Here is a 23,165-nt window from a genome sequence, read left to right on the forward strand (position 1 = left end):
CGGAGATGGAGGATCCACCTTCCCCCCCTATTTCTTTTGGGGCATTATTACCTAGGATAGTTTAGTTTTCTGAGCCAGTACGTCCTATGTCAGTCAATGGCTTCGCTCGCGTCAAGACTGGAATCTAGGGTCCAGGACGGGCGTGGCAACTTTGGCTGACTTAATCTGATTGGGCAGGAATACAGTCTACTACCCATGGATGGATCCTCCATCTCCGTGCTGAGAAAAGGCGTTCAGGTAAGACAACGCCCCTTCCATGTTCCTGTTGTATTTATTTTAAAATCTACATAAATCAATCTCAATATATCAGGAAAAAACTGGCCCTTTTCTATAACATCATTTAAACACAGTTTATCTATAAAAGTGTGTTCGATGTGTGTTTGATATAGAAGAGCCAATTTTATGTAGTGGTTAAGACATCAGGCTAGATACCAGGAGACCATATGCTCTAGTCCAGTGATGGCGAACCTTTTAGAGACTGAGTGCCCAAACTGCAACCCAAAACCCACTTATTTATTGCCGGGTGCCAGGTGGGCGTGGCGCAATGGGTGGGCGTGGCTGTGGTGGTCATGGCAGATTGGGTGGGTGTGGCCAAGGTTGGCATAATCACCTTGATGTTGCTTGTGGGGAGGGATGCCTGTGGGTGGTGGGCAGGAGGCTCATCCTGCGGGGTTAGGCGAGGCGAGGCGAGGCAGGGTGGAGGTGCCATTGTCACAAGGCAAGATGAGGCAGGGGCCGGGGCGGCTGCTGCCTGACACCATCAGCCCCTGTACACAGAGGCCAGCGAGCGTATGGGTGCTGGGATGCATCCGGTCATGTGGGACCTCGGTGAGTTAGCAGGTGGCTGGTTGAAGAGAGATGGTTGCCATCTCCGTGGCATGGCGCGCGTGCCCACAGAGAGGGCTCTGAATGCCACCTCTGGCACGCGTGCCATCACTGTTCTAGTCCCATCTTGAGTTATGAAGCCAGCTGGATGACCTTGAGCCAGCCATGTTGTGTCAGTCCTAGGAAGGAGACAATGGGAAACCACGTTTGAAAAATCTTGCAAAGAAATCTGCATGACTTGTCCAGGCAGTCTCCAAGAATTGGACCTATTTGAATGGAAATTTTTGAAAAAAATCTATAGAGGCTGATATCTTACAATTAACTTCATTGTTCATCCTTCAGTGTTTCAAATGTTAAAATATTTTACTTCATTATGCATTTATAGCCGAGTTTGAATTTTCTTCTCCTTTATTTGTATTCTTTAACTTCTTTTTCCCTCTAGTATCCAACTTTTAAAGTCTTATCTTTATTGGGTTTTTTTAATTCAAAACAAAATGGAACGGATTGTTTATAATTAATTCCAGAATCTTATTTAAAATTTATCTGGGTCCTTAATATGTAATAACTTTCTAAAATAAAAGTTTTAATCATTCTTTTGCTGTTTACTCCAACAAAAAAAAAATAAGTTCTTGAACTTGTAGTTAAAACTTTCTTTTGTTAAGAATTGAAGGGAAACTCCCAGTACTGTCAAACTTGTTGATCCAAAAATTTCTCACAGTTGAAAAGCAGTAAACAAGCCATTTATGAAAGTGATTAGAAAAAGAAGTATACTAATCCAGTTTGATTTCAAAGGCTCTAACTGCAGCTTGAGTAAGACTTCTGTGTTATAATTTTCTTGTGAAAAATAACTGACTGGAGCACTTAACATAAAATTCAGTTAAATAAGAAAATGAATAAAAAAGTAAAAGAATAATAAAAATTAGAAAACAACATTCTGATATGCTACACAATACTATAAATAATATATCCAGTTATCAATCCAAAGCTAGTTTGTACAAAGCTATTAGTAAAGATGAGCTTTGTAACCTGGGGATACAAACTTAGCAATAAATTGTTTCTTTAAAAATTTTAACTGCCAGAAGAATTTTGCATACAATTTATCTGGTCATCTGGTAAATAGCTAATCATGGGTATTAGAAGCTTACTATGCATATCTCCAGAATAGTGACAATAAAATAACACATGGGCCAATAATTCATCCTGGAATAACAGAGATAAATCCTTTTTCCATAGTGGTTTTCTGAAGGTTGCCCTCCATTACAGCTGATGGCAGGTTGTCAAAGCACTACATTGTAAAGGCCCAATGGAATTTATTAAGTAAGAGCTGGTTAAAATTTTAGTTTAGTTGAAATAGAAGTTACTGTGTGCCAATTATATTCCAGGTGGTATTTTTGCTGGATTCAGTTTACAGTTCTTTATCAGAGATCCTTTGTCTAAGAATTGCTTTTACTTATCCCAGTGGCAACTGAGCCTCTGGTGCAAAATGTGTTTCCAATTTACTAGATACAATTGTGAATAACGAAATGTAATGTAAAAACAATAATAGGAATGATAGTACTAGTAACAATTTCAAAAGTAATAATACAGCATTCATTTCACATGTCTAGCAGTGTTGACATACTTTAAAACACTGGCAATTTGAAAATTAAAAGTGATTTTTCCACTTTAAGCCTCACATGAAATTAGAATTACAGATTGCAAAAAACAGGGCTCAAGGAAATTAATTCAATATTTTCTCAATCTTGATTTTGCAATAATTACATAGTCATTAAGAAATAATTTATTTTAATAGCTGGATTAAAATTGAAATTAAATAATGGGCTTCCAAGTCAATGGCCAGAAACACTTAAAATAATTGCCAAAATCTCAAACAAATTCAACTTTCCTTGCAGAATCCTTGTGGTCCACAATTGGGAACAGTTGCCACAAATATAATTTATAAACAACAACTGAATTCACAAATCATGCTAAACCAATAACAAACAAACCATACTGTGCCTTAGCAAGAAAATTCAATATAAGTTTCCTTAACCCTGCTAGACATAGTCAATAATTGAAGACAATCAAGGAAATGCATGATAATAATATCAAAGTGCGGGGAAAGATTATTTAAGAGCATAATTACAATTTAAAGACATTGAAAGAGAATTATGAGTTTCAGTGGAAGCCCACAATTCTAATACAGTTCCTTTCTTAGAGTAGAAGCAGGTAGATTTATCCTGAAATGCTGAAAGTGCAGTTTTCACTTACTTATTTATTCAGTGTATATAAACCCACTTTCAAAGTGACTCTGGATGGCTAGCAAGGTTAAATTGTCACATTACAAAAGCAAACAATAAACACAACATTTGAGCAACAAAATATGACATTCATATATTTACAGGAGCCCAAACTTAGAAGGAAATTCCAACTTCAAATTGGTATGTTAAAGGGTACCAATGGACAATTAGTAAATGATTAAATAGAGATCAAACTAAGATGGAAAGCAAATAATAATAATAATAATAAAAAAAAAAAATTGGAAGTAACCTTGGAGGTCATCTAGTCCAACCCCCTGCTCAGGCAGGAAACCCTATACCATTTCAGACAAATGGCTGCCAGTCTCTTCTTAAAAACTTACACTTTTGAAGCATTCACAGTTCTAGAGGTAGTTGTTCCACTGATTAATTGTTCTGTCAGGAAATTTCTTCTTAGTTCTAGATTGCTTCTCTCTTTGGTTAGTTTCCATCCATTGCTTTTTGTCTTGCCTTTAGGTGTTTTGGAGAATAGCTTGACTCCCTCTTCTTTGTAGCAGCCCCTGAGATATTGGAACACTGCTATCATGTCCCCCCTCGTCCTTCTCTTCATTAAACTAGACATACCCAATTCCGTTCCTTATATGTTTTAGCCTCCAGTCCCCTGATCATCTTTGTTGCTCTTCTCTGTACTCTTTCTAGAATCTCAACATTTTTTTTACATTGTGGTGACCAAAACTGGATGCAGTATTCCAAGTGTGGCCTTACCAAGGCATTGTAAAGTGGTATTAACACTTCACGTGATCTTGCTTCTATCCCTCTGTTGATGCAGCCTAGCACTGTGTTGGCTTTTTTGGCAGCTGCAGCACACTGCTGGCTCATATCTAAGTGATTGTCCTCTAGGACTCCAAGATCCCTCACAGTTACTACTATTGAGCAAGGTACCACTTATACTATACCTGTGCATTTGGTTTTTCTTGCCTAAATGTAAAATCTTACTTTTTTCCACCATTGAAATTCATTTTGTTAGATAGCGCCCAATGTTTAAGTCTGTCAAGATCCTTCTGTATTTTAAGCCTATCTTCTGGAGTGATGGCTATTCCTGCCAGTTTGGTGTCATCTGCAAATTTGATGAGATCCCCATCTATCCCCTCATCGAAATCATTGATGAAGATGTTGAAGAGCACTGGGCCCAGAACAGAGCCCTGGGGCACCCCACTACACACTTCCCTCCATGTAGATGCGGTTCCATTGAGGACCACATGCTGAGTACGGCCAGTCAGCCAGCTACGAATCCATCTGGTGGTGATGCTGTCTAACCCACATTTTTCTATCTTATCAAGTAGTAGGTTGTGATCTACTTTATCAAATGCCTTACTGAAACACTGTGCAATAGAGATGTCAACATCCAAGATACCTTAGAACAGAGCTTTTCAGCCTGCGGTATGCATATCACCGGTAATACATTGGCACTTGACAGGTGGTATGCGATCCTGCCTAGCCTAGCCAAGTGTAGCAGTTGAGGGAACGAGCCAAAGTGGTGCAGTGGAATATAAAAGGAGGCAGTTTTGCAGGAGAGAGAGAGAGAAAAAAGATGTCGGAGAAAGAGTCAGAAGAGAAAAGGCTTTTGTCATAGAAGGGGAGAGAGAGAGAGAAGAATTTTGCAGAGCCGTGTGCGTGAGAATGGGAAGGCTTTTGGAGAGATGTGTGTCTGAGAAAGAGAAAAGGCTTTTTGTGAGAGAAGCAGTGAGGAGAAAGGGAGAAGAGAAGGAAGGAGATGCGAATGAGGGAGGGAGGGAAGGAAGATGGGAATGAGAAAGAGGGAAGGAGGGAGAGAGAAATGAAGGAAGGAGATGGGAATGAGAAAGAGGCAGGGAAGGAGGGAGAGAAACAGGAAGGAAGAACGGAGATGGAAATAAATACACTGAATAAATAAATGATGTTGTGTTGAATATACATCAAAAGCAGGAGATTCTATAACCCTTTTCTCTGTTCTTTGTATTTTGTTGTTACTACAAAGAGTACACATTTGATATTTTATTTTGCATAACATACCATTTCACAGAATTCCACTTGTCTTTTTTGTTGGCAATACATTTATTTTCCCAGATAAGTAACTGTTGCATCCCTATTCTAGTGTACATTTGCTTTGTCATATAACAAGCATAATACCACACCATCAAAATAGCTAGATATATGTGCTCTTCATTTATATTGCATTTACAAATGGCATAGTCACCTTGCCACTGATAGGAAGAATAAGAAATTTCAGTTTTTCTTCTGGAAATAGAAAGTAAGATCTCATCCATTTGATAATAATATCTGATACCTAAATCACTGATAATTTGGAAATCTACCTACCTACTGAGTGGTAAAAACATGGTTACTATTAATTAGTCTTATCTCTTTCAACTGTTTTTCTTTCATACATGCAGAAAATCATGTCTTAACAATAGTCTGATTTGGAATTTAGAATGAGCCACAGTACTTTAGTACCTGGCTTATCAAGACCAAAGCAAAGGTGTCCTTAAGGGCTTTCCAGTTGCTTCCCTTGGCATCTCTTTCCAGAGGATTACTTAAACAAATAAAAAGGCCCTTGAAACTTACTTTAGGATTATGCATAAAGTGGATCCTTGGCATATTCTATCTTTAGAAGCCAGAACAATAAGGCAGAGTTAATTCCTGATCACTCTATTTAACCTAAACAAAAAAAACCTTGCAGATATGTACTGATGGAAATTAAAGGAAGGGAGGAAGGGAGGGATTATTTGTTTTGTTATAAGAATATATATAGTAAACATAATAGTACATTATCAAAATGACTGGATGTACACTAACATGTACAAGTACATAGTATAGCTCCATGGTGGCGAACCTATGGCACGCGTGCCATAGGTGTCACACAAAGCCCTCTCTGTGGGCACACGCACTGTCACCCCAGTCCAAGGCCTTAAGTCCCGTCCGTGAGCAACCTGCATCAAAATCTCTCCGGGCAAGTGGCTTTTTAAGCTGGGTTTTATACAACCTTTTCGCTTTAGGCCTCCGCCGCCGTGTGCAAAAAAAAAAAAAAAAAGTTCAATAAATCAATTTCAACTCACAGGGAAAAAAAAAGATCTCACAAAGTTGGAATTGATTGATTGAACTTTATTTTTAGTCCCACACAGCGGCAGAGGAAGTGACGCGTCAGAACTGGAAAGAAGGTGCCGCATGGGGGGTGGGGGAGCAGCGGGAGCAGGGCGCTCCATGCGAGGGGTGGGGCGGGGCCTGTGCACGGAGTAGAGAAGCAATGCGGCGGCGCTAGCATGGTGGTAGACCAGTTGCTTCCCTCCCCTGCCAGACACCTGCCGAAGCTGCGCAGGGTAAGGTTGCCGGGCCCACCCCCACCCAGATACCCTCACCTCCCCCAAGTATTTTTTTTACTAGCCTGCCTTTCAGCTGCATTCCGTTTCTCTATTTGCTTCTCAGCCTTCGCCACGTGTTTGTGGGACTATCGGTTAAAAAAAAAGTTTCATCAGACTTTCTAACTTCTCACAAGATCTGACAGACAAGAGAACTTTGCAACACTGCCTATAGCGCCAACAAAGCTATAGCTGAATGGGCAGGTGAGGGGGGAACCTGCTCAACTTGTTCCATGGCCTCTTTCAGCCGAGCCGCATTGCAGCGGCATTGGGCGCAATACGCGAGGTGGCAAACAGCCGTGCCACACCGAAACCAGCTGTTTGCCGTGTTCTGCACAATGTTGCCATGAGGCCGCGGAACAAGCCAGGCAGCAGTAAGAAACCGATATACTGTATCCCCCTCCCCTACTCCGCCTAAAGCTGGAAGGCTGGCCTGCTATTCGCAGCGGACTGCGGAGCCTCAGAGTGCACCGGTCGAGGGGGCAGTAGGCTGTGGCTGCTGACAGACACAGTTGGCCCCCATGTGCTCACTATGTGCAGGGGCCGATGGTATCAGGCAGCAGCCACCCTGGTCCCTGCCTTGCCTTGCCTTGCCCTGTGGCAATGGCACCCCTGCCTTGCCCCCTGCCTGGTCTTACCTCATCCTGCAGGACGAGCCTCCTGCCCACCGTCCCACCCGCCAGAGACCCTCTGGATCTCCCCCAGCCCTGCCCGGCCCCCACAGGTGTCCCTCCCCATAAGCAACATCGAGGTGGCCATGCCCATCTCGGTCACGCCCACCCAGTCTGCCATGACCACTGCAGCCATGCCCACCCAGTGGTCACGCCCATCCACTGGGCCACGCCCACTCGGCACCCGATGATAAATAAATGGGGTTTGGGTTGCAGTTTGGGCACTCGGTCTCCAAAAGGTTTGCCATCACTGGTATAGCATATTCACTAGTTTGATTGTTTTCAAGTAACACAAAAAATATCCTATGCATTATACTTAAATTGTATGTGACAAGCATAGCTTGTATGATTTTGTAACAAACTGAAAATGCTGAATTTGGAAACGTTTCATTATTTTGAGCCCTGAAACTCTGGAAAATGGGAAAAATAACATTTCTTGGTTTTCCACAGGTGATAAATCCAATGGGATGGGATGCATTTGGATTACCAGCAGAGAATGCAGCAATTGAGCATGGATTCCATCCTGCAGAGTGGACCCAAAGGTTTTTGTTTTCCCAGCTCCTTGTCAAATATAACAGTACAGAAGTTGTCATAGTAAGAGGAAAGCTATGTTGATAAAGGGTAGCCAAAAAATAGAAGTCTGGTGGTGCCCTTTCTGATTAACAAAGTTCAGTAAATTTTAGTTAAAAGGATATGATTTCATGAGCTACAACTCACTTCATCAGATGCGTAGAGTTGCTTGACTGAATGTAGAATTTTAATTGAGATGAAATGGGTGTGGGGCAGAGAGGAGAGACATGTTATATAGATTTGTTACAGATCTGTATGACAGATTACTAATAAGGTCTGCAATAGAATCCTGGGGGGTTGAAATGCTCTGATATTACCTTGTTCTCATTTTGACTCCTGATATCAAACTTTTGTACCAAGCTTGCCCTATGTAGAATCCAGAAGGACATTGTTGTCAGATTATGTTAATAGAAGCATGCAAAGCTGCCTCTAATCTTTTGTGTATTTATTAAGGCCTGTGATGATGCTATTGGTGTAGATTTGGTGACAAAGTAGACATCTGGGTTTGTTGCAGAGTCTGGTTCCCATCTTAGCATCATTGTTATATTCTTGTCATTTGTGATAATTTGTTTCAGATTGATCAATAGTATATATGTGATATGGGCAGTTTCTGAGAAAGTGCAATGTAATTATCCATTATGGGCTGCATAATAAATTTGAGTGGTTTGAATTGTGAGCTACTGTAGGTGACAACCAGTAGTGCTTTGTTGTTCTGTGTTTATAATCTGATTTTTAATTATTGTTATTATTATGTTTATTTGTTGCCCTTTTTACATTTCATGCTATCAGAAAAGCTTATTAAAACCTGGGAATTGATCTGTTTCTGTTTATTTATTTACTGGTCCTCTTGGACAGATAATTTGATTTTATTGGGTGGGTAACAACCAGAGACTGAAATTTTATCTGCATAACCAACCTATTTTTCCTTCCTTTCCATCACCTCATTTCAATTTAAATCCTAGATCAATATGCAGTGGAGTTCCAGAAGATTCTGTCTTGAGCCTAGTGCTCTTCAACATTTAAATAAACAACCTATATGAAGAGATTGAATCAAATTGCAGATGACACAAAGCTGGGGGGGGGGGTGGATTTCTGACACTTCAGAAAACAGACTCAAGATTCAGAAAGCTCTTGACAGACTTGAGCACTGGGTCCTATTCAACAAGATGTTCAGAGGCAAGAAGAGTAAGGCCCCTTCACTTAAGCAGGAAAAAACAGATTTCAGATACAAGATCCAGATACAGGATAGTCAGTGACTCAACAATAATGCCTATGAAAGGGATCTAAGTGTTCTGGTAGGCCACTTAAGTATGAATCAGCAGTGGGCTGACTGAGTCTCACTGTGGGCTTAGATGTGGAGTCAGTTGGCTGGAGCAGTCAAATCCAACTGGATGGATTGCTGTCTGAGCAGGCAGAGGAAGTGAGGCTGGCAGCAATCAACAGACACAGCTACTGTTGTTTTTCGAAGAAGGCACAGAACTATAGTATAGCTCTCTTCCAACACAAGAGCTCAAGGAGCTGCAAAGAAAGTACAGTAGTGGCCAAAATTGTGGAAATCTTTTGGGAAAAGTGTACAGTAGAAATGCCACCCTTGGTTAAGTTTCCACCAATTTTTCTTCTAATTTCTTTATAACTGTAGCCTTGTTCACTTAATAATACTATTTTACATCGCTTTCTGGGCAACCAGTCAACTCTTTGCACCATTACTTTAATTTTATTATGTTTTACAAGCTCACTAAATGAAAGAACACAAAAAACCCACCCAACTTGATAGCAATCACATAACACACTGACAAATGTCCTCCTCTCAGCTTCAATACATGACATCAATACCTAAATCCTACTGTGATCTGATTGGCTCATTGGCAAAACAAGATGACACCTGATTGGCTGTCTAAACACTCATGGTCATTGGCTACAGTCAGATGAAGGAAAGCTATCTGATATCAACCTAAGCAAGTTGTGCTTCCTTTTTCCTTATTTGGCTATAACATTTCATAGAATACAGTACAGATAATTGAACAAACTTTGTTGCATTACATTCTTGATTAAATTATCTTTCCATTGATATATAATTTTATGGTACTGCTCCAAAAAAGTGGTGTTATTAGCCATCAAACCTCAAAAATACACTTTCCCCAAAAGGTTTCCACAATTTTGGCCACTAACTGTAGAGTAAAGGCATTCTGCAAGACTGCTTATGCAGAAACTTTACCAAATGAAGAATAAAGGGAGATATGATAATAGTCTTCCAATACTTGAAGGGCTGCCACAGGCAAGAGAGTGTCAATTTATTCTCCATAGTAGCTGAAGGCAGGCTCATCAGAGGGAAATCCAATCTGGAACTAAGGAGGAACTATTAAGCAGTGGAGCAGCTTGCCTCTAAAAATTGTTGTGCTTCATCACTGGAGATTTTCAAAAAAATATTGAACAACCATTTGTCTGAGATGAGAACTCCTACCTTGGACAAGGGGCTGTACTAGAAGATATCCAAGGTCCATTCCAATCCTATGATTCTGTGCATCAGTTTAGTTATTTCATGAATCTGATGAAGGGAGTTATAGCTCATGAAAGCTCATACAGCAATAAAGTGAGAATTTGCAGTACTTAATCCTTGCTACATTAATTTAACCCTCTCTCTTAACAATGTTAAGTTTGTGTATAAATTGGTTTGTCTCAAAAATCTGGGACCGCATAAATTTATCTGATTTAGTGTGTGTTGCTATCTGTTGTCTCTTAAATTGAATGGAGAAGGTCACAGTATTGTCTAGCAAAGTAATAGTCTTTCAAAAATATTGTGGCAAAATAAATGATAGTTAAAACTATTGTGCAGATTGGAGAAACTTTCTGTTCTAACCATCATGGTTCATATTGGAGAACTGATAATTTTTCACAGAGATTTTGTTTTGCTTTACAGTAATATTCAACATATGCGAGAGCAGCTTGATGTATTAGGCTTATCTTTCAGCTGGGATCGGGTAAGGTTTTTTAAATAAATAAATAAATTCTTCTTCTTCTTGTTGTGCCATATCCATTATCGGACATTGGCAATTATATTGGCGATCCTGTTTTTATCAGCAGCCACACGAAAAAGTGCTGCTGAGTTTTGTCCAAACCAGTACATAAATAAATGTACTGGTTTAAATGAATGAATGAATGAATGAATATTTTATTTTTAAAATGAAATTGATATATTTTAGAATGTAACTTGCCTATAAACTAGCTAAAATGTGCAGATTCATGTTTTTAAAACAATGTGAAGCTACTCCTTTCTCTATGATTTCTTTTATATTAATTTTACTGTGTGACTATCCACACCTAGAAGCTGGCAGAATTGAATTTGATAAGAAAAAAAACCACAGCAATATATATGGAAGGCGCTGGTAGGAGTAAAAGGAGAGAACCCCCGCTGTGGCACGAGGGTAACAGCAGGCAGGAACGGAGCAGGGACGAGGCTTGTAAGAGCTTAGGGGAGGATCCCCCTCTCCCCCCCTCGGACCTGGCATACAATCACACACGGAGTACTGGAGGTGCTGCACGAAGGCAGTGCTGTAACAGCTGGCCCCTGAATATGCATAACATTACAATAGCGAATGGGGCGGTACGGGAGGAAACACAAGCTCGGAGAAGGAGAGGGGTGAACGATGACGCGAGCAATATGCTCGAAGTACGGCAGGATCAGCTGGGGCCAGTTACGCGCTCCAGGAGCCGGAAACAGACACTCGGCAATGGTATATAAGACTTCAATCGGTGTTTGCCTTTTAACCCTGACGATGTCAAACGTTTTGTTGACGAAAGCTAGGTAGATTAAATTCTATATTTTATAGATGCTCTCTTGGTGGTCTGTATTTATTTGTATTTATTTATTATATATATATATAATAAGATTAACTGTGATAACATTCTCTCCTGAGGGATGAGATATATATAAATAAGGATATGAAAGAAAAGAAAGTAATAACATTGCTGGGGAATTACTTTTGTACTCAATCCTGATTTAGAAAGCTGCTTACTTTTGTTTGTGGCTAAAATAATGCTTTGATCTTTGCTCTTGGTATCAAGACTAGAGGTATACCAAATATTTGGGGGAGGGGAAATATTAAGAGCCTCAAAATATGTTGGAACAGAGTTCATCTACTTTAGAAAATAGTTTGACCTTAAACAATCTCACTTTGATCATGAAACAAAAATTGAAATAATCCAGGATAGGATCAAAGCACTTCTAGCAAGTGGGGGAGGCAGAATGTCTTTGATTACAAAACATATTTTGCAGTTTTAATTAAAATTTATGCAGAATCTTGACAGAATTTAATTCCTATCTTATTCTTCCCTAGAGTCACGTTATAGAGGAGATGAGTGGCATAAAAATATAATAAATAAATATCTACAGGTTATTAAACAGTATTCCCATACACTATCCTGCAAAATGAATGAGTTTAATTCTTTGCTTAATTTGACTATTGAGACTTCTCCTAATCTAAAAAAAAATTCTCATTTGTTTTAATGGAGAAAATGCTAAATTCCTTTCATAAAGTACAGATGAGTTCTGCATCAGATTATTTTTCTTCTTCTAACATATACTATGTTGATTTGATAGATTTTTTTTTATGTTTACAGGAAATAATCACTTGCTCTCCTAAGTATTACAAATGGACACAGTATCTTTTTATTAAGCTTTATGAAGCTGGTTTAGTTTATCAGAATGAAGTAAGTTTTAATATTGCTTTCAAACTGATATTTTAGATTACCTTTCCAAATTTGAGTAATTATTGCTTGTGAGACAGGTATGTAGCTCAAAAGATAAAAACTTCATTCGGTAAATCCATAAAGGAAAGTAGAATGATGATTTGCTTTGTATTTAAACATCCCTTCCACTACATTTCAGTGTTTTTGTCTCCATTATGATAAGTGATACAAAGAAATAAAACATTACAATTAATAACACATCAGCAAAAATAACACAACCATAACATTAAAGAATCACAGGAGCTAGATTTTCTTTTTTAAAAAAATACTTGCATCAGAACAAATAAATTTGTGTGCCAGGCAAACTTCTTTGAAGATAACATTCTAAAATGGAACATCATAGTCAAGAAGGTTTTTCTGTCCATCTGAGGAGGTCCCAGTTCAGAAAGAAAAAGCTGCAGCCAGAGAAGATTTTTCAAAAATGTATGCTAGATTCACATATTGCACTCAAAAATGTTTGTTTTAACGATGGTTTATTGGATAAGATAGTGGCCCAATTCAGAAAAATAAAAATATGTCTTAGATATAACCATGGTACAATCACAACTGGATTCACTGGCTTAGCATTTTATTTTGCAGGTATGTTCTGATGTAAATGATCTTTCAGGCATTTTGTTCCAATCTCGATTGGACATTTGATTAAACATTAATTCCTTGCATTGGCTTGGAAATGATTAGAGAATAAGCAAAATGTGATTTTGGCATAGAAGAATAAAAGATAACTTGAGTATAAGAGATAACTGGTTCTGGAAAAAAAGCTTTGGAAAATTGGTATGTGCTTAAGGCAGTGATGGCGAACCTTTTAGAGACCAAGTGGCCAAACTGCAACCCAAAACCCATTTATGCATCGTCGGGTGCTGGGTGGGTGTGGCCCATTGGCTAGGTGTGGCCCATTGGCTAGGTGTGGCCCAATGGGTGGGTGTGGCCAATTGGATGGGCGTGGCTGCGGTGGTAACGGCAGACTGGGTGGGACTAAAAAGTTCAATCAATCCATTCCAACTTTGCAAGATCTTTTTTTTCCCCCGCGAGAAGTTGAAATTGACTGATTGATTGAACCTTTTTTTTTTGCACACGGCGGTGGAGGCCTAAAGCAAAAATGTTTTATAAAACCCAGCTGAAGGCCTAGGACTGTGGCGACGGCGCGCGTGCCCACAGAGAGGGCTCTGAGTGCCGCCTCTGGCACCAGTGCCATAGGTTCGCCACCACTGGCTTAAGGGTTCAGGAAGTACAAATATTTGTGCCAATCTACTTGAAAAATTGCCCAAGTTATGGGCTTGCTCATGCGAGTATTTCTTATCTCTGATTTTGGTTATTACTTAGGCAATGGTGAATTGGGACCCAGTGGATCAGACTGTCCTTGCTAATGAACAAGTTGATGAAAATGGCTGTTCATGGCGTTCAGGAGCAAAGGTGGAAAAAAAATATCTTAAACAGTGGTTCATTAAGACAACTGCTTATGCCAAGGTATGAGTATAAATGGTTTTGGAGAGAGAGGGGAGTTAGTCCCCAAAAATTCTAAACCATAAGCAAACCTGAAGGTCTTTGTATCAGTAGAAATCAGTATCAGTACATCTGTATAGAATTATTGTATATTTTTTCTCCTCTCTCCTGTGGTGCCTTTATAACTGCTTACAAAAATGGATAGAGTTGCATTAATGTAATGTTCTTAGGGCAGTTTACTTCTCTAATAATGTCTTTTGTTGCGAACAAATGTGTTAAAATGATAGGTCATGCTAACCTAATAAAATTTGTCCTTTTATGATAGTTTCTTTATATTCAGTAACAAATGAAACACATTTCTGTGTGACAAAGATAAATTGAATGTCTTAAATCCTGATTTATCCACACTAAGAGAATATGCCTTTGCCCAATTTTTGGGATTCAGCCTTCCTTGCATACCAGTATTTAAATGAAGTAACACCCCACACAGACAAACACACACACACACACACACACACACACACAGAGAGAGAGAGAGAGAGAGAGAGAGAGAGAGAGAGAGAGAGAGAGAGAGAGAGAGAGAGAGAGAGAGAGAGAGAGATCATATTATTTGTTGAAGATCTACTGTATAGAGGAAAAATAGTTGGATATGATATTGGAACTATTTTTGAGAATTAGGGAATATTTGGTATTCTTTTTCCTTTATGGCAAATTGGAAGGCTTCCTTAACTTCAACCTGAGATTTATTTTTTTGAAAACTAATCTGTGTGCTTTAAACATTTGTAATAAAAGAATGTGTCCCTTATCATTAATATTTGACAGACCCATTTGATTTCTTTCATGTATCTTCAATGCTTTCTACATGGATTCAGTAATGTAAGACAAGCTTATTCACAAAACAGCCATGGGCTAAATATGTGCCTCCCCCCCCCCAACTTCTGCAGAGTAATGAGCATAATATTATGAGATTCAAATATAGATGAAAGTCTAGATGAAGTTCAGGCATGTGCTTGCTAGTGGTGATGAAATCTTTATGTCTTGTTCATCTCTAAATGGAGATACCAATTATTGGACCCAACCACCAAGGTAAGCCCTATAATTTGGTTTATTATTTTTTAACAATTTAAAACAGCTTCTAAAACTATTTTCAGGTATGGTATGGTATATGTAATGTAAGGTAATAATAATATAATATACTGTAATATAATATAATAATATAATATAATATAATATTATATAATATTATATAATATAATACAGTATAATAACTGTCTAGTTTCTCTATATTTTGTTTTCATCTATTAAACATATTCTTTGCCTGATATTGGAAATACAGTTGAGACACTAGTTGAAGTATATGTTCTGAAAAATGCCGGGAAATCCATTTCTCTTTTTTCTTAATAGAAATCTAAACACCTTCTATTTTTCATGACATCAACTCACTATATACTGTACAATTCACACATTCCAAGAAACTTTAGCTGAATGCAGACTCCATGTTTGACAATAATCTCACTTTTTTTCCATTACTTCCCCCCTTTAAAAATATTATTCAACATTTTATCTAATGAAAAGTTTTTGCTATTTTGTGATCTTAACTGCCTATTAAATACATTTGCCCCAATATGAATTTTGAAATGATCTTATAGGTATAAAACCATCTTCCCCCTCCCTCTTTTGTCAGAGACCTTTCCTTTGAATTGGTATTCAGAGCTTCCATTTGGTGAATCAGGTGGGAAGTTATATTACAAATGATAAGAAAAAATGCTCATTTATCGGGTGGCTTATTTTTTTTGTAAAAAATTCATACTTTCAATACTTATGGCTTAGTAGTAGTTTTCCATAAATTGGAAGAATTATTTTTAATTCTTATTTTTAATGAGTCACATGTTTTTGATGTTCAGTAGAGGATAATTTCACTACATAAATTGTTTTTGAAGGGGGGAAATGAGAGTGAGAAAAAATGAAATGTTCTGGATAATAATTATTTCTCTTTGCAACATCTCAGATCAGTTTTCAATCTAGGTCATCACTTTGCTTGAAACATCTAGCTTATAATTCCCTTGTCTCACTGTCTCTTAGCAACTGGTACTGTTGACTGCCACTTTCCAACCATGTCAAGATTTCTTCCTGTAGCGCTAGAATTATGCCTTATAATAGATAGTTTGAAAAAGAATAAAAAAAGTTCTTCCTTCTCCTGTCACTTTTTACATTCAAAAATATATATGGATTAGTGTTTAATGGCTGTTTTATTTTTATTATCTATTTTAATATCAAAATGCCTGACAGAAATGAAAAACTGGTTAAAATTGTCCCCGTTTCAATACATGAAGGTATAATAGGCTTGTTTAATATGCTTACTTTATGAAATTAGTGTTGTTTCCTTTTATGTTTATTTACAATTGTTATTTTCAAATATACCAGTGAAATTTTTCATCCTTTATATCCCACATTAGATATCCTATACTCTAGTTCCAGTCTCAAAGTAATTATTTTAGATTTTTCTTTAATTTGTAAAATAGGACCACCTTATTTTACGTGGCTAAATTCAAGCTTGGTGTTTTGGATTTTTTACTTGCATCTTCTTAACCATCTAAACCAAATTACCTTCCTTTATTGTGAGATAAATTGTAAATTTACTATCTACCTGGAAGCTGAATTCAGTCTGTTTTCTTTAATCTAAAAGTTAAGCTCCTTTTTAAAAAGGATCATGTAGCTCCCTCAGAAGTCTTTTGGTTTTATTTTTCCTGCTCATATAATTTTCATGTAATTTTCATGTAATTTTCATGTAATTAAGTGCAGATTTAACAAACTAATCCAACAAATGATGGTCAGTTGGCCCAGGTACAGTACATGTCTGCCTTGCTTCTCATTTTCCTTCTTTTATTGCTCACTGTGTTCATTAAGACTCTCTTTCTCTTAAAGCCTCAGTTTCTTGTAACATCCAAATCAGAAAACTGATTTAATGATTGCCATGCATCAAATCTTTATTAGGTAATAGACCAACATAAGGAAGGTGGGATACAATCATTATTTACCTATCAAGATAGATATTGTGATTATGTTTCCAGACTTTCTCAGTATTAGTTGGAACTCTTTAATTCACATTGTCTGTGAATTTTAAAATCAAATTAAGCTATTGAAAAGTTTAGCCAAAGAAAGATGTGCTAATGGAGGAAGGACAAAGCAGGGAGGAGGACATAGTGAACACATAGTTTGTATGTCAATAAACTCTGATTGGGCATAATTTTTGCTAAATATGAACTAGTTCTGTTTGGTGGACTTTACATTATCTCATTTTTTTCCTAAATAGTTGAAATATTCTTTACTGTAAAGGAGAAGTCAAGTGAAATTTGACCAAATCCTTAAAGTAGAGATATGTCCTTTTTAACTAAGGATTTATTTTAAGTAGCTGCCTGTTTTAGCTATTTGAGATTCAGAGCAAGGACTATAAAGACAAGCTTGTTTGCAAGGATTCAGTTGTGCCTGTTATTGATTGCCTCTTTTGTTTATTTAGCTGCTTTTAGCATGACTGTCAACTCCACTAAGAAGCAGATTTTTGTCCCTAGGAGTCACATTTAGTTCCATTGATGGTTCTTCATCTACTTGCCCTCGTTTTTCTAAAGATATTCATAATTCCCATTGGTGCATATTTTGGCATATACAGATATAGCAACAACCAGATATGCCAAGTCTATAATGCTAGCTGTATTAAAGCGTAGTTTCACAAGTATGAATAGTTCCAACTTATGATTATAATGGAGCCTGCCCATTACAGTTGAAAATGGTGATGACTTCACTTAATGAAGCCCACCCCTGCTCTCATGAAGCATTAAAGAAATATGCGGGTGGTTAAGCAGAATATTGGACTGCTTCAGTGGTGGTGGGAGGCCTTTGGAGGCCTAACATAGGAAAGTCCAGCTGCCCTGAGCCTCCTAAGGCCTATTCCATTCCCTGAGGCATCCCCCCATTGCTTTGGCCTGATCCCAGCCCAGTCACTAAGCCACGCAAGGTATCCTAAAACCAGACAGCAAAATTACTGACACAGGGTGGAAGCAGGCAAAGACCTATAAACTATATCAGCCTGCTGTGGGCTATTTGCTGCTGCTGCAGCTTTAGGCTCCCTTATGTGGCTGAGTTGGGAACATGTGAAAACTTGATGGAATGGGTGGGGGTGGGAATCCATTAAACATTGAAATTTGGAAGTATTACGTAAATACAGTCTTAATTGATACAATTTACCTCTGTCGATTTCCAATTTTGTATGAGTTGTGTCCAATTGTATATGCCTACTGCTTTTTTCCTAACAATTATTTCCTCTTGAATCTATTTATGATATTAATGAAAAAGTACCATAGAATATAGCATTATATTTATAGATTGATTTAATTTAAGAAGAGGCACAATGGCTCAACAATTAAAGATGGTGAAATTGTCAGCTGGAAAGCTGACAGCCAGGATTTGAGATCCGAGCACCACGCAACTTCCTATTATTTGTCCCAGCTGCTGCCAACCTAGCAGTTCAAAAACAAGTAGATAAATAGTGGGAAGGTGACAGCATTCCATGCACTTTGGTATAGTCATCCTGGAAGTGTCTTCAGACAACGCTGGCTTCTTTGGCTAAGAAGTGGAGATAAGCACCACTATTTAGAATCAGACACAACTGGACAGGGGAAACCTTTACTGATACCTTTATATAAATTTAAAATAATATATTTTATATTATTCTACATATATTTTTGAAAAATGAATGTCCTATTTGAATTTTGCACCATGGCTACCAGTCATAAAATATTTAGCAGAACAATATTTAGAAAGGTACAGGTAAATCTGCATGTTGCAAACTAATTGTTTATGTCCCATTAGTCTATTGAAATAGCATTTTAAAATATTGTGGGTGCGTTAAATAAATGTCATCTTCAGCCTCAACATTGTCAGCTTAAATGTTCTGATTTTAAGACTTCTGGTATTTATTAAAGTTCTTTCTGTCTTTACTCAGATGATTTTGATTGCTATAGCATCCATTGTTCTTGCTTTTGAATCCGAATAATAACTTGTTATTTTCTTTGTTTTCTTTATATTATATGAGTGTTTCTGATAGGTTCTTAATATATGCTGAACTTAACCTTTCTTTATAACAGAAGCCTGGCTTCTGTTTTTTACTGGAATTCTATTTAATAATTTTGTGTGGGCTTAGTAGGCTTATGTAAACTAAAATACACATACCGTGTTTTCCCGAAAATAAGACCCACCCCAAAAATCTCTTAAAAGAGCCCAATCTGCAATTAAGAAAGCTGATGTCTCAGTTACCAACTTGGTTCTATTATTATTAATTGATATGTTGCTATTGAATTTCCTGAGATGTTTTAGACTGGTAAAGTGTGCCATTTGGATTGTTTTGGATCACAATTCCTGCAGCTTTCTTACAACTGTATATCTATAGCACAACTCAGCATTGTATTTTCTTGTTGTATTAATATTTCTGTTCTGTGCTTGTCTGACATGAGGGTTCAGCTATTCCATCTTTAGCTTGACAATGGATAAAATTAAGACTCTCCAAGAGGGAAACATAAAGCAAATACTGCACATTATTCTAATGCTTATAATAATCCTACTATATGTAATTTTGAGCTTGATTTTCAAGGTCCCGATAGCTGCTTATTACTAAGAAAGCTAAAATTCTCTGAATTTTATTACAAATGTATTGAAAGGAGAAAAGGGATTAGGTTATAACAGTCTTGAAAAGAAGATATGTTGACTGTAGGATCCTATTTATCATTAGGATGGGGATTCTTGCTAGCCATCCATTAATAAAGTAGAGAGACCATCATCTTCCTAATAAAGGGGGAATGTGCAGATAGCTTTTTTCCAAGCTCTGAGAACTGTTTTACACTGTTGAAATTAATGCTAAACCTAAGTAGTCTTTTATATACCATAGAAGCTATTAAAATTCAAGGAAGAATACAATCTCTGTACTATCTTTAGAACCAATTGCAGATGCCAACTGGCTGTGTATTTTTCATTGCGTACTCTTTTAAATATGTAGAGGCCATACACAATTTGTTCTGTGTATGTTTAATGTCAAAGATTTAAAATGTCTTCTTACCGTTATTGCAGGCCCTGCTTGATGCCTTGTCAGATCTCCCCAAATGGTATGGAATAAAGGAAATGCAAGCTAATTGGCTTGGAGATTGCACTGGATGCTATTTTGAGTTTATGCTGAAAGTAAGTTGTTCCTTGGAAATCACTGAGAAGTATATATTGCAAATGGTTAAAACCTATTAGAAGTTATTTGTGAAATATGGGTAGAGTCCTTTGAAACTGGTTTATATTAAAAGTAATTGAAATTCCAACTGGTGTACTTTCTGACAGCAGAAGGTAAATGAATTTTGATGATGGAGAAGGCTACGGTTGCATTTAAGAGCAAAGGGGAAATTTCAATATGTAGCCCATATTAGATATGGCTTAAAATATAAAAGTGTGTATGGCCACCTTAATAAAACATATTAATAAGAAAATGAACAGGTGAAAGCCTTTTTAGACAAGGAAGAAATACCCAGAAAAAAGCTCTCAAGGTATGTGAGTAATTTCATTCATTGAAATGAATGAACAAGATACTCTTCTTTTCTCTGTTGAATTTCTAAGAGGTGAATACAAGCCAAGTTTCACAAAGTAATTAACCACAGTCCATTTATGATTTTAGCTAATGATTACAAACTATAATTGGCCAGCTTGATTAGGTCCAGAAATTTGATCAAACCATTGTCAAAATAAACAAAATAGAGTTTAGCACTTTATTCAAATCAAACCAGGGTATGATATTTTCAGATGCAAAATATGGTCCTCAGAACACAACTGGTATGTCTTCAATGTTTCAGATATACCTGCAAAGAAATGATGTTTTGAATAAACTGTGATAATCCTACCTCCTTGTTTGATAGATTAATAATAAATCAACAGGAGAAACAGTAGCAGCATATGCCTCAGCACCTGAAGCTATATATGGTTCATCCCATTTGTATATCTTATCTAACCATCGATTGTTACACGGAAATAGCCATCTGAAAGAAATCTTCCAGAGGGAGTTTGTTCAAGGAAAAGGTGATTTTTTTCCCCTATTTACTGTCCATTTTAATATTGCATGATTTGATCAATCAGAATTGGTCAGTTCACACATACTATATTGCATCATGAGAAGGCACACCTGCAAAAAAAAAAATAGATACAGATATATAATCTGAATTATGATGGTTATCTGTCAAGATTATCACAACACATATTCAAAGCAAACAGTATAATATATAACATGAATTATGATGGTTATCAATCAAGATGATCACTATACTGTATATAGCTAATTTCCCCCTGAAATGTTTGCTTCTGCTCCTATTAATAATAATAATAATAATAATAATAAATTTAATTTATATGCCGCCCTTCTCCCAACGGGACTCAGGGCGGCGCACAACATATTTAAAACAAAACATAAATATTAATTAGAATATAACATTTTATTGTATTAGTCAAGAGTAAAAGAGAGAAATGATCCCTTTTAAAAACAAACACTGGTAAGCAAAACAGCTAAAACATAAACAAATACTCATACGTAAACAATACATGGATTTTTAAGGAACAAACTTTTAAAAGTTTAAAGAATAAAAATCTCTTAGAATAATAATAAAAATTTAAGAAGATCTCTTTGCTTATTAATTTCCATTGTGATGTTGTTCATAAAGCCTTAGAGAATAATAATTCAGGAAGAAAAATTAACTGAAGAGGAAAAAAGTGGAAAACAGCTTTGGTATTCTTTAAAATCTAATTAAGTTGAAAAATGTTGATCTCACTTCAAACAAATAACATTTGATCTTCAAAGGTGGCTTTATGCATAGTTAATAGCAAAACGTAACTTTAAACCTTCCTTTTTTTAACTTTTTGCATACACAAATGTATGCATAAAAAGAAAGACAATACCAAACCAGTAAAAATACAAAGAAAGAAGATGGAAAAACCTACCTTATATTTTATACTTATCAACAGTCCCTATATTACTATAATATTAACTGGGTGATGTGTTGTCTCAAAAGTTAAGAAGTTGGAAAGCCAACAGCCCAGGTTCGAAACCTGACCACCTTGCAATGGGATAAGCTCCTGTCCTCACCCCGGGTCCTGCCAACCTAGCAGTTCAAAAACAGCTATTAGCCAGGGTTTGAGACCCGAGCACCACGCAACTGGGTAAGTTCCCATTACTTGCCCCAGCTCCTTCCAATCTAGCAGTTTGAAAGCATGCAAACGTAAGTAGATAAATAGATACCACTTCAGTGGGAAGGTATCGCGGAAATGTCTTCAGATAGGCCTGGCTCAATGTCCTTTAAACATTAAGTTTAGTAGTCGTTGCTGACTATAAAGGGATTCCTTTACCTTTTTTAATAATATGAACAGTAAAAATGTTATTTAAAATGTTACAAAATCTTTTTCATAAAATACATATTACAGCATCCTTTGATTAGTAGATAATACTTTTTGAAACAGATCACACATGCCTGATAATCATTCCTTAGCATCTGGTTTTCTAATTTCTAAATGTAATTCTTTATTCCTTCCCCCCATTCCTGATAAACAGTTAAATTCGAAAGCTTTTGCATAAAATTCAACATTACATTAACATCTTTAATATTTAATACAAATGTTTACAGTATATACCTTAAAAGGTGTCTCAAAAAATACCAAAAGATCAAATCATAACAATTTTCTTATATACTCAAGCATAGAAAATTGGTATCTATTCTTTCAGATTCATTTTTTTGGAATCTTATACACTCTAAATACATTTTGTGATGAATCAACCATAATCTCAGATTTATAAGTACTATTTTAATATTTTTAAGAACATGAATCTATTCGTGGTACTTTATCAGAGATTCCAATTCTTTATCTTAGAAATGTCCACTTTAAAAATATTGTTGAAGTTTTGATAGAGATATGTTAAAGATTTTAATTCTCTCATGGATTCTTTCAAGTAAGAGATTAACTCAAGTTCCTTTGCGGTGGCCAAAGTGTGTGATCCATATTAGTCTTTAGAACACTATTGAGAATTAGGAAATCAAATTCAATCTGAAATTGGGAAAAATAGAAGAACAGACATTCTTAGAGCTCAGAAGGGCAAACCAGCTAGCTTAGGGGTCTACAAACTTAGCAACCTTAAGACCTGTGGATCTCAACTCCCAGAGTTCCTCAACCAGCCATGAGGGCTGAGGAATTCTGGGAGTTGAAGTCCACAAGTC

The 23,165-nt window shown here is 36.9% G+C and overlaps 1 protein-coding gene across 1 annotated transcript in view; it reads left to right on the forward strand.

Moving 5' to 3' along the window:
* Positions 1–23,165, forward strand: part of LARS2 (leucyl-tRNA synthetase 2, mitochondrial) — a 92,714-nt gene that overhangs the window by 26,191 nt on the left and 43,358 nt on the right. The window contains exons 4-9 of the mRNA XM_015822945.1: positions 7,579–7,670; positions 10,616–10,676; positions 12,316–12,405; positions 13,765–13,908; positions 20,002–20,109; positions 20,826–20,985. Of these exons, the coding sequence (XP_015678431.1) occupies positions 7,579–7,670; positions 10,616–10,676; positions 12,316–12,405; positions 13,765–13,908; positions 20,002–20,109; positions 20,826–20,985 (655 nt within the window). The remainder of the gene's footprint in view (positions 1–7,578; positions 7,671–10,615; positions 10,677–12,315; positions 12,406–13,764; positions 13,909–20,001; positions 20,110–20,825; positions 20,986–23,165) is intronic.

Source organism: Protobothrops mucrosquamatus, unplaced genomic scaffold (genome assembly GCF_001527695.2).
Source record: "Protobothrops mucrosquamatus isolate PMUCROS unplaced genomic scaffold, P.Mucros_1.0 scaffold_177, whole genome shotgun sequence".
In the NCBI taxonomy this organism is placed as follows: Eukaryota; Metazoa; Chordata; class Lepidosauria; order Squamata; family Viperidae; genus Protobothrops; species Protobothrops mucrosquamatus.